We start from the raw sequence: 12,298 nt of genomic DNA, 5'->3' as shown, positions 1-12,298 counted from the left end.
CTTTTTTTTTTTAGGAGGTTTTGGAGGTTAAACCCTCTCTGTCCTTGAGGGTGAGGCACTAGAATTCTGCTGGCTTATAACTCCAGTTCTGGGTTCATTGGTCTTTACAAGAACAAGAGGAAAGGCAGTTATATCTACAAGAACTAGAGCGAGAGCAGGATTTGGGAGGAAGGAGAAGGAAGGAGGAACATAAGCTGGAAGAAGGTTGTGCTTGAAAACTTAGAGCAGATTCCCAGTTAGTTGCTCATGGGAGTAGGCTTCCCCACAAGGGGAGAGTCTAGTGGGCAGATCTGGCACAGACCTTGGCAAAGCCAAGAAGCCATGGGAGAGCTGAGTGATCACCAGTTATCTCCAGCAAGAGCCTGGACTCTCCTTTGTCCAGAGGTTACTCCTAAAGTTCCCCTCATCTGTTCCTCGTGTGGACTTGACTTCATCAGCCACCAGTACTTCCCTCCAGACCCAAATACCTGTTATCTAACTTTGCTTGTCCCTTATATGGCTGTAGAGAAACCCTCTCTGACACAATTTCATAATACCCACAAGCCCCAGAAAAGGGGACAAGTCAGGGGAGAACCCCATACAGCACCTGTGATGACCTGAGGAAGGCTCACCAAGCATGCAGAGCTGGACGAAAATTGTGGGAGATCAAACCCCCATTACTTTGCCTACACTCGCTCTATATGTTGGGTCAGTTTGAAGTCTAGGGTACCTAAAGGGGGGGTGGAAGGGGGGACAAGTCTATGAAATTCTCCATAGCCAGCTTTTACTGCGATGCATCTGTTGACAATAGTACTAACTTTTTTCTTTTACTTCGAGCAATATCCTGCCACAGTTAAGAACAAGAACTTTGAAGCCTTCCTGCCCTGCTATGGATCCTAGCCCCTCTCCTTCCTAGCCATGAAGTTTTGAAAAAGATTGCTCATTGCTCCTCCTACCAAATGTTCACAGGTACCTTCATTTATAAATGTACACACGCACACAAATTAAAAAGTGTAGAATTTATCCAGTGCTCCGTATAAGGCATGGAAAACTAAAAGCACATTCACATCATCATTATTATTGATAACAATCAATAATAATTCTACTTTGCAAGCCTATATTTTTCTGTATTTGTGAATTTGTCTCCTATGTGGTCCCCATTTGGGGTCATCTGCACATATACTGTGTCCTTGAGCTTCTGCAGTAGGAAGCCACAGAAAACATCCCACCTTTTGTTAATATGGTCTCCTCATCTCAGTATCTACTCTGTATTTGCCATGTCCATCATAGTGATAATAAGGATTTTTCAGTTCACTCCCTATTCACCTCAGCTAAAGCTATTTCTCAGTCCCCATCAATCCAATGGAGAGTATTAACATTTCCACCTTATATCTGTGGAAGAAAGAATCTCTTCTTGTGGGTTAATCAAATAAAATGTTACTCTTACATTTAAAAAATTATGAATATCACAGTTACTTGTGGGTTCTACTGAAAGTGAATTAATTCCAGAAATAAATTTTAGAGTGGTCAACGAGTATTGGAATATATTTATTTTTAGAAAGATATCCAAAAATATCTCTGTTGAATACATGCCTTTTGAAAATCCCTGAATTGGAAAAAGATAAATACCATATGATTTCACTTATACATGGAATCTAAAAAACAGAACAAACAACCAACAGAAACAGACTCCTAAATTCAAAGAACAAACTGGTGGTTGCCGGAGGGGAAGGTGGGGGGGGGGGGGGATGGGGGGGGGGGCGGGATGAGTGAAATAGATGAAGGGGATTAAGAGGTACAAACTTCCAATTACAAAATCAGTTAGTCATGCAAGAAAAAGTACAGCATAGGGCATAGGGATGATAGTCAATAATATTATAATAACTTTGTGTGGTGACTGACGGTACCTACATTTACTGTGGTAAGCATTTCATAATGTATATAATTGTTGGATCTCTATGTTTCACACCTGAAACTAATATAATATTGTACATCAACCATACTTCAGTTAAAAAAAATCTCTGAATCATTTCAATGTAAAGAACATTAAGTTTCTTTGAGGTTCAAAGATGTGTCTCTACAATGACAGATCTATGTTTATTCTTCATTCACTGTCCTTTTAAATCACATAGTCCTCCACAAATCTACTCGGTCACCTAGTATTTGTCAATATTTGTCAGAGAGTTAGGTCAGTGCATGTTTGAAATATTTCAGCTGAAGTCAGTAGTAGCTGTCTAATTGAATCATAATAATTAAAACTAGAATTGCTATTAAGAATGAAAGGCCGTTAATCTTATATGAAGAACTATTTTTTTTTAATTTTAAGTAATTTTCTACTTGCCTTTGGGGAAAACTTCACACAATCATCTATGTTCAGTCCCTAATAAGGCTCTCTAATAAGGAAGAAGACAACCACAAGGTGTTCACAATTCCCAGATGCTTTAAATTAAAAAAATCCCGTGCATGACAAAGAGTATAAAAGGCTGTTTTGCAGTTGGAATCATTAGGCAGGTCTCTCAACATGGATTTTAGGGGGAAGAAAATGAGTACATTTGAACTCGAATTCCTAGCTGTACTCTTAGGTTTCTAGGGTGAGGAAAAATTCATGAAAATTGTTGGAAATTCAGGTGAGGATAAAGATTCTCTTAAAGAAAAGCAGTCCCTAGGATTCAGTGCTTTCTAATTTACATTGTTTATAGTGGTGTAAAGCAAGGGTAATTTGTGCTCCCTTTACATGCATGAGTTAGGAATACACACCCAACAATGTTCCTCGGTAACAGAGTCATCAAAGCAACTTAACGTGAGGTCTTGAGGAATTTCCTTCCCTCTGATGTTAACATGTCATTATTATATTATCCCATTCCCTACCTTGTTTATCTACACAAATATGGTATGTATACAAAAAGGACTGCAGGCAAACATTCTAGGATTTTGTGCATTAGGAAAGATGAATAAATCAATACGTGGGGCTTACAAAACAAACTAACTAGTTAGCTGCCTTTTTTTTTTTTTTTTTTTTAACACAATGTCTCCTACAAGAACTGATTTGGGCAGAGGCAACTGTAAAGACACAGAGACATAATAGGCCATGATTGAGTAATCAACTTACTTGTGATGTTGGAAACAGTATGTTTCATTTGGATATCCAGTTATCACCCAGAATTTTAAAAACAACTAAACTGAGCTGAAAATTGCAGTTGATCCATTTTGGTAGAGACTATTTTATCTTGTGAGCAGTGACACTAGTGCTTTTGGATTCTGGTGCTGTGGTTCTAATTATATAAAGAGCTGTCAGGAACATTATTTTCTATGTAGGTGAAGATATTAAAAAGCTGAAGTTCATCACACTATGTCATGGAAATAAATGTATCTGACATTCCGGTGCATACCAGCTAGGACAACGCCCATGCCTACAATATTCAGACCTATCATAAATTCATAAGGATGGGACAGAAGGTTCTGGATGAGTAGATCCTTAAAAAAAAAAAATTCTCTTGTCTACATCTGACACTGTTCAGGAACCCAAATCATCTGGGAGCAAACTGGATGCATTTTAGTGGAAACTAAAGGCCAAAGAAACAAATGAAGCTCATTTCTCTTCCTCCATGTTCTTCTAGTCCAACTCAGGAGCATTGAGTCCCAAAGTCAATCTCCATCAAGCCATGTATAGGCAAGCACCCTATTCCTCTATGCTCCTACCTGTTTGTCAACCCTATACCTCACAGAAGAAACATACGGGAAGATTCCCTTGGCTGAGGCCCCATGATTCTCTAGTGAATACTTCTGTAATTTTCATTTATAAACCCCATCCACCAGATCCAGTGACTTGCAATTATCCACCATTTATATAAAACATGCAAAACAAAATAAAGTTAAGAAAGGAAATAGGCTTTTTTGAAAGATATAAATGTAAACAATATTCATGAAAGTTTTCTCCCCAAACATTGCAACTGATCTCCTCAGAGTTTAGGTTTCTTTGATCAGCTATCATTAAACCTCAAATGTTAAATGTTGATGAAGGAAACCTAGAAATAATCAAGCTAGAAAACTTGAAAATAAAATGGACACATTTTAGAATATAAGTAAAATATGTAGAAATATACTAGGATAGATAAAAATATTAACATACAAAGAATCAGTTGAGAATACTTAATGAGAATATTCTGGAAAGATATTTTGACACCTCTAAGCAGAGATGCCATAATTCCTAATCTCAAGTAATTTCTAAAATAAATCTCTGGACCACTGCAAACAAATGCAATTATTAAGTGACTCAATGGTATACATTTCCAAGTTACAAAAGTTTGAGAAATTCAAAATGTTCAATAGTTCAATGGCAGGGAAGTAGTTTGGGCTAATGTGGAAAAATCACGAAGATGGAGGAGATCCGACTGAAACTCTAAAGGAAAGGAGGTAAATGTGATGAAAACTAGTAGGTTGGTTGGGAAAAAGAGAAAGTAGGAAAGTGTGAGTGACTAGCAAGGCCTTGGCAAGCGCAAGCTGACATTCTAATCAGACTAACCTCTCTCTGCCCTCGTCCAGACCACGTTTCTGCCAGGCTAGGTGGGTAAGGAGCCTGTGCCCCGCCCCCCCGCCCCGCCACCAAGCCTGCACACCAGCTTTGCCGTCTGCAGCAACCTGGAGGAAGTGGCACCTTTTTTCTAATTTGCCGGCCCAGGGGAGGCACCATTAAATTTGTCTGTCTGGAGTGGGCTCTGTTTTGTGCCCAAAGATCTAGTATGTGAGTTCAAGCATTCATGCACTGACTGTTACAACTGACTCACAATTAGATTCCTCCGTCTCAATTTTCTCTTTGATTCTGCACTCAATGATTCCACTTACATGTCCATGAATACCATTTTGCCATTTTGGTGGCTTTCATTGATCTTATATGAGATCCAGAACTGCACCAAGTCATCACCCTCATTAAACCTCCCTCCTTTTATATTAACCCAGAATTCAAAATCTCTGTACCAACCTAGTCATTTGCTTGCAGTCATCCACACACAAGTTCCTCATCCCTCCTCCACCCTCCCCATGCATGTTTTGTGTTACTTCTCGTACTTTGTCTCTTTTCTATGCTCTGATCATCAATTGGAACTGGGTGGTTCAGCTGAGTGGCCTCATCGGTGGCAGAAGATCGGACAAGGACATGAGTAACAATACTGCTTGGCAGCAGCAAACAGGTTTGCTCAAAACTAGTCTTCTCCAGAAACTTTCTGAGAGAGCTGATTTCATTTCTTTGATCCACATTCTTTTTATAATCAGTAAGCTCAGTTGAAACAATAGTAGTCTCAACATCATTTAGTTCATATTAAAAAGCTTCCCAAATTCTTTTGGTGGAAACGAAGATGCTTTTCTCATGACTAAGGACAATCTAGATGACATGTAGGGCCCCAAATAATCTTGGTCACTGTCAGTATATTCACATTTCCCCCTGTTCCTTGCCCCTGTGGTCTAGGCAAGTTTCAAATTCAAAAAAGTCAATCTGGAGCTATTTCAAACTACTTCCCAGGTTCTGAGTGCAAAGGACAGGAGACAGACATTTTTCACTCAGCAAAGATAGTCAATAGGAAATTCGGGTTCAAACCACACTTCTGCTACTCTCTCCCTCTGTTCAAAATATGCAAGAACTGGATATAGGGGACATGGTTGACATTGTGTTATCTTCTGGGTGACCTCTGAGTACATAGTACTTGTCTGACAATGAACACAACCACAGGAAAGAGCCCTGTGTGTGTGTAGAATATGACAGTCGTGAAAATCTCTCCTTTGGATCCTAAAAAAGAAGTTGATGGGAGGCAACAAAAGGATGCATAGCAGTTTATAAAATTTGTGTCACAATCATCTCTCTCTCGACAGTTGAAATAAATTAAATCTGCTCCACATCTTGTACGTGTCTCTCTGCTTTAATCCCTACATTGATTTTTCACCAAACAGCCTCAAGACTTGAAATAATCAAATCACAACAGAGCAAATGCAAGTGATCTATTTCTGCTTTTCCATCTGACTTTTTTATTTTCAATCTTTACTTACATTTATTTTAAAAAGGAATTAAACCGAAACATACAGTCAAAAGCTGGGCATTTTCCATCAATTATAACTTTTTACTAATAAGCCCTGTTGATATTCTTTTAACTTGCCAATTGAATGTCAAAAAGCCATTTTGCAAGTGTTTAAAACACATGGACACTAACAATACTGACCATTACATTCAGTCACCTTCATATCGTTTACAGCTTATAGTATAGTTTTGTGTAAGAAATTTAGTCATGTCTGGACAAATGCATTTTTATTAATTAGTAAAAGTTAAATAACTATACCGCCTAAAAATTTGTTACCTCTATTTTTTTCTATAATTTAACATGTTTATAATTATTTTTTCAACATATAATGTAAAAGATTTTATTTTCTATTTGTTTGAAAAAGTTCCTTTATGCTATTTTTCTGAATAGAAATTTTCCTTGCCTTGGTCTCTGAGAGAAAACTAATGATTTTTTTTTCCCCTGGCCAGGTTTAAAAAATATTTCTCTAATGCAAGGCTTTTGTTTTTGTTTTTAAGGTACAAAATATTTTGTATATACGTCTGAAGGAATGGAGTCAACACCTAAAATGAAGAAACTCTGTTAATTTTTCTCCCCCACATATTCCATTACCCCTCTCTTTTATGTCAAGTTCTCAGAACAGTTTAGGTCTCGCCCACAACCCACGCTGCCCTAAGAGCAGCATAGAAGGCTCAATGGGGTCCGAGGTGATTATGTATGAGAAAGCGCTGTCCTCTGCCAATGTCCTCCTTAGCACACACAGCTGCTGCAGGCATGAACCCTGCTGTTCTTCCTTTCCCATGCAGGAATAGACATCGGTCTGCAGTATAATCAGAGTCTGTAAAGGGACGGCCAAATCCTGAGAAACCTTGGCTCTAGAAGTCTACACACAGGCCAAGGCCCATTGCTGGCTGGAAGCACATGAAAGAATGAGGGAAAGAGAGAGAGAGAGAGAGCGAGCGAACGGTGAAAGGAAAGAAGGAAGGGAGTAAGGAAGGAAGGATGGAAGGAAAAAGTTAATACAATTTCTGTCACCAGCAAAAATGGCTTCTTCTGACATGTTCGCCTGCTGTGAGAAAATGTGCCAGAGGCCGAGCCGGGAGAGCCTGAGACCACCTCCCTCTCGCTCCGACCCCGCCACACACTTCTCTCGAGGCCTCTCTGCACTTGCACTTCGGGAAGGGAAAAGTTACTTTTTCTTACTCTCACGCGGGTTCTGTGGGGCCTGCAGCTTACACGATTAGGGCTTCCTTATGACACAGGAAACAAATTACTAATACAAAATTAGTGCTGAGCCTTGTGGGAAGCCTGCTAAGGTTGAAAGGCCCAGAAGGCTAGTCTGTTTCTGCCCCAAGGGCCGAAAACAATGGAAGGAATCAAAGCCCTGAGCTCGCAAAGGAGTAACGTTATCAAACATTTATTAGATTCCATTCAACTCAACACTGACACAGCAAATACCAATCCAGCACCATTTTGTTATTGCTGAGGATACACGAGGATTATAAAACTTAGTCACCACCATCAAGACGCTGCACCGTAGTTGGAAACAAATAGAAGTTACCCGGCTGAAACTTGCAGGCTGTTAATACCATGTATTTTTTTAGACTTACCAATTGTCTTTTTAATTTCAGGAATGTGGCAGATCAAGAAGCTGGAAAGATTTGTAATTGTTAAATCTGTGATTGATGGATTAGCAAGATAAAGAAAAACCAAATCCTAGCATTCTTACCTAAGCTCCAACATTAAAAAATATTTTGAACAATAGAGTCATGAAAAAGACAACAGAAACCAATCCACAGTGGTTGGCCTTTTCCATTTTTAACCCTGGAAGACATCCATGACGTACTCACCGTCAGTTACAGTCAACCTCATCGCGAACGTTTCGGAGGTTTCATTGTCCCCTGCACTGGCCTTGAAACAACAGCGGTAAAGTCCTGAGTCAGAGGCCGTGACGTGGGGCATGATGATGAAGGTGCTTCTCATGCCCTGACTACAGTCACTGAGTATCTGTCTTTGGTACTTTGAAGGATAACTTTTCCCTTGGGACAAGTTGCAGCTAGTCAGGAGGTCGATCTGATGGGGCTGGATCTTTTCCCACGAAACCTTGTGTATTGGCCACTTCTGTGGTAGCTGACAGGTGAGCGTGACATTTTTCCCAGGTTCTGAGATGATGTGGCTCTTTGATGGCACAGCGATCTCAAAACTATCTGAAAACAAGAAGCAAATGATTACACATAAGTCCTCAAATTTTGGGGCGCAAAGGTGGGAGATACCCAGAAAGTTCTATCAAAAGTTGTGGTGATGTTATTTAACACAACTTCATCAACTGTAATTGATATCTTCATGACACATTTTTGTAAGAAAAGACCTTTGAAAGAGGCGAGTAAATAAATAGAAGAGAGGATATACTTGTTTGCACATATTCTCTCAAGTTTTACATGGTTAACCATATAACAAGAAGCGTAATCAAAACCCCTGGTACTTTTCTTGGTAATGATCTTATCAAGAGGCTGAATTTCACAAGACTATTCTGTGGTAATGCTGGGCTGGTGACTCAAAGATTGTATCCAGATAGTAAGGACTGATTTTAATGGTCATTGAAGAGATAACAGATCATTTTCATTTGAATAAATACCTATATAAACTGATCTTTCAGATATACAGGTTGTTTTAGGCTCCATAGAGTAGGGGTCCACATGTGATTTAAATCCCCGTGTACCAAGAAAGTCCTTCAATATTTTCCCACTTTCCTACCACCATAGCTGAGATACTCAGCACAGAGCACTCAGTAAACAAGCACCAGATAGTTCTGGGCCCCTCTCTTGACTTCCAATTGAAAAAGAAAAGAAAGACAAGAAGAGTCGAGGGGACAGGGAGAGGAGAGTAGACACCACACTTGAGAGAAGAAGAAATTGAGTCTAAAACGCAGTAAGAGATTTGCTGTCTATATTAAACTAGAGTACTGTGTCTATGATAGTTTCATCTCCACCAAAAACTAGCTTCTTTTATTCAACAAGTGGTTCCATTGGTCGAAATGTTGTTGAAAAGAGAAAACCACAGCACTCCAGGTTTTCAATTTGTAATCGTACAACTATTTATCAAATTAACACTTAACCCACATAACAAGCACACAGGAAGCATTTTATTTCTAAATAAAAAGACAACGGAAGAACAGGGGAATAAAAAAGAAGGAAAGGGAGAAAATTCGTAAGACACGGAGAAAATAAGAAAATAAAAGTCTAAAGAAAACAAAGGAGAAACTAAAATAAAATTAAGACAGTGAAAAGAAGATATGAGAAAAGAGAAAAAAAATGAGAGACAATATAAATAAAAGACTAAATCAGATACACATACACTGTACTGGGAAAATATAAGGAAATAAAAGAAAGGAAAAAAAGACAAAGAAACAAGTGTTTGTGTAAGCAGAGCTTGACCCGCAGAAGTTGGCGGCAGGCTAGCCCTGTCCGTCCTGAAGTTTGTCTTCAGTGCTGCGTACCTGCTGTTTTGTTGTCTTCCTCTGTGGGGCCACCCTCCACCCACCTCAGGAGCTTGATGTGCCCATGTAACGAAAACCTGCTCTCAGGAAGCAGTGCCATGTGATGTTGGCTCAGGTATAAAGGGGGATCTTCTCTTAGGAGTGTCTGCATTGGTTCCAAGGACAAATGCACAAAGCAGTGAAGGCAGTCGCCCATGCTGAACAGCTAGGCATCACGGTCTCGGGTGGAGCTGTCCTCCAGGGAGCGGGGAAGGTTCCCCGGCCCAGGCTTTACGTAAGGACCCAGAATCACCTGTCAGTAGACACAGACGGGACTGAAAGAAGCAGACCCCCACTCAGAGGCAGGTGGTTCGGAGGCACAGAGCAGCCCCCATTTAACCTTCCCAGATGAACAGAATAGCTGGTTGGTGTCAGATAAAAACCGAGACCCAGAGGAGGTCCGCAGAGCCTGCCTGGCCTCTTGTGTTGCTTGCTCATGTCACCTGCTCATGTCTGCTCATGTCACCTGATCCTCCTGCACGGCACATGTAAGGTGACAGGAAATGTGTCTGAAAGAACCCCCACACAAGAGACCCCGGCATCCTGACGTGCTTGGAATTGGAAAGTGCATCTACTTAAAATAGGGACCAAAATGTTGTAGTTGATAGGGAAGAAAAAGTTTGATTAGAACCTTAAATATAGAAACAAAAACAATAAACACCAGTTAATTTTATATATCTATTTAGTGATGTATTAATTCTCAGCATAAACATAGGATAGAATGCATTTTGTTTTGTTTCGTTTAAAAGACTGTTTTTTAAAGCAGTCTTCTGTTTACAACAAAATTGAGAGGGAGGTACAGAGGTACAGAGATTTCCCCACGTACTTCCTCCCTGCCGTGACACACAGCCTCCCCATTATGGACATCCCCCATCAGGATGACACATTTTATACCAAGTAGGAACCTATATTGTCACATTATAATCACCCAAAGTCCAGAGTTTATATTAGAGTTCACGTCTGGTGTTGTGCATTCTATGAGTTTGGACAAATATATAAGGACACATGTCCACCATGATGTCATACGGAGTATGTCTGCTGCTCTAAAACTCCTCTGTGCTCTGCCTACTCTTCCCGCTGCCCTGCCCCAAGCCCTGGCACCCACCGATACTCTCACTCCTCCATACTTCTGCCTTTCCCAGAACGTCAGATAGCTGGAATCATATGGCAAACAGCCTTTCAGATTGGCTTCTTGCACTTGGCAAGGAGCATGTAAGGTTCCTCTATGTACTTTCATGCTTTGATAGCTCATTTCTTTTTAGTGTTGAATAATACTCCATTGTCTGGATGGACCGCAGTTTATTTATCCATTCACCTACTGAAGGATATCTTAGGTGCTCCCAAAACAATTTTGCAATTATGAGGAAAGCTTCTGCATACAACCACGTGCAGGACTTCGCGTGGACACGAATTTTTAATTCCTTTGGGCATAGATCAAGAAGCATGACTGTATGGTAAGAGTATATTTAATTCTGCAAGAAACTGACAAACTGCCTTCCATAGTGGCTACCCCATTTTCCATGCCCACAAGCAACGAATGAGGCTTCATGTTACTTCCGTCCTCATCAGCACTGGGTGTTCTCAATGTGCAGGATTTTGTCTGTTCTAAGAAATTGGTCTGTGTGTTGTTTTTACACGATATTATTACAGAATAATATGATGAAATTCTCTGTACTTTGTATATGATTTTTCCGACATGGTAACGGATCGTTTTAAAAAATTATCTCAGTGCTTCATCAGCTTTGCCAAGCACCACTCAATCCCTGGGGGCCCCCAAACATTCCTGGGTACACCTGTGCATCGTGCCACTGCCCCGGGCCGCCACCACGTCCCCAGCTGCGAAGCTGTCCTCCTTCACCCTTCTCACCAGCACTGGCTTTACGTGCAGCGTGAGCAGCCCTGTGTTATCACTCATCAACTTCGCAAAACCCTGAGTCCACTTATTAGAAGCTTCATAGGCCCAGGCCTCTGTATAGACCTTTACATACCACTCTATACTTAGGACCTAGAGCAGTGTTTGGCATAGAGCAGAGAAGTCAAGAGATCATTTCTGAATAAAAAATGTACTTGTATTTTCACTTTGCAGTCACTGTGTGTACCCACTGATCTGGAGCAGGGGGATATCTACATCCACAAAACCTCTCATACTGAGAAATGTGTTGGAAATCCCATGTGTAATGCCTAAAGGAATTAACTGTTCCAGGCAATGATCATCAATGTCTGCAAATTCACAAAAAAGCCCATTCATGTCTCCACGATGCCACCCTGAGAATAGTAGCCTTGCCGAAATAATCCAGTCTGACCCGGTTCAAGCCTCTAAATCTAACCTACCAATTTACAGAACTCCAAAGAGCAGAGAAACATGTCCAGTGACACCCAGGCAAACAATCCCTGGGAATACGAAAACACAGAACTCCTCAGCTACAGACAGGACGTCTCCCATCCCTGAAAACCAAGTTTGGACCCTGTGGTGCTTGCTGACTAATCCCCCTTTCTTCTTCTCTATTCACTCAAAATTCTGGAAGGAATCCACTGCTCCTGACTCTGCCTCATTTCTCATGTGTGCTTCAAGGCACCGAGGAACCACTCCTACCATTCTCCAGCACGGCAAGTCATGCGTGTTCTTGACCTTGAGTACTGGGTGCTACTCCGTGCTGGAAACCGCTCGCCTTCTCTGACCCTGCATGTCCCTGCCTGCCGTCTTTCCTTGCTAACCTTCCTCCACAGTCTTACTCAGGGG

The 12,298-nt window shown here is 40.7% G+C and overlaps 1 protein-coding gene across 5 annotated transcripts in view; it reads right to left on the bottom strand.

Annotated features, from left to right (window-relative positions):
* CD226 (CD226 molecule) overlaps positions 1–12,298 on the bottom strand; it is a 91,585-nt gene that overhangs the window by 19,544 nt on the left and 59,743 nt on the right. For all 5 annotated transcript variants that reach the window (XM_025886626.2, XM_025886624.2, XM_025886625.2 and 2 more), the window contains one exon: positions 7,874–8,230. In XM_025886626.2, the coding sequence (XP_025742411.1) occupies positions 7,874–8,230 (357 nt within the window). The remainder of the gene's footprint in view (positions 1–7,873; positions 8,231–12,298) is intronic.

This window comes from Callorhinus ursinus, unplaced genomic scaffold, assembly GCF_003265705.2.
Source record: "Callorhinus ursinus isolate GAN/ISIS: 27379988/994484 unplaced genomic scaffold, GSC_fseal_2.0 scaffold11, whole genome shotgun sequence".
NCBI classification, from domain to species: domain Eukaryota; kingdom Metazoa; phylum Chordata; class Mammalia; order Carnivora; family Otariidae; genus Callorhinus; species Callorhinus ursinus.
This window is presented reverse-complemented; position numbering and strand designations above follow the sequence as displayed.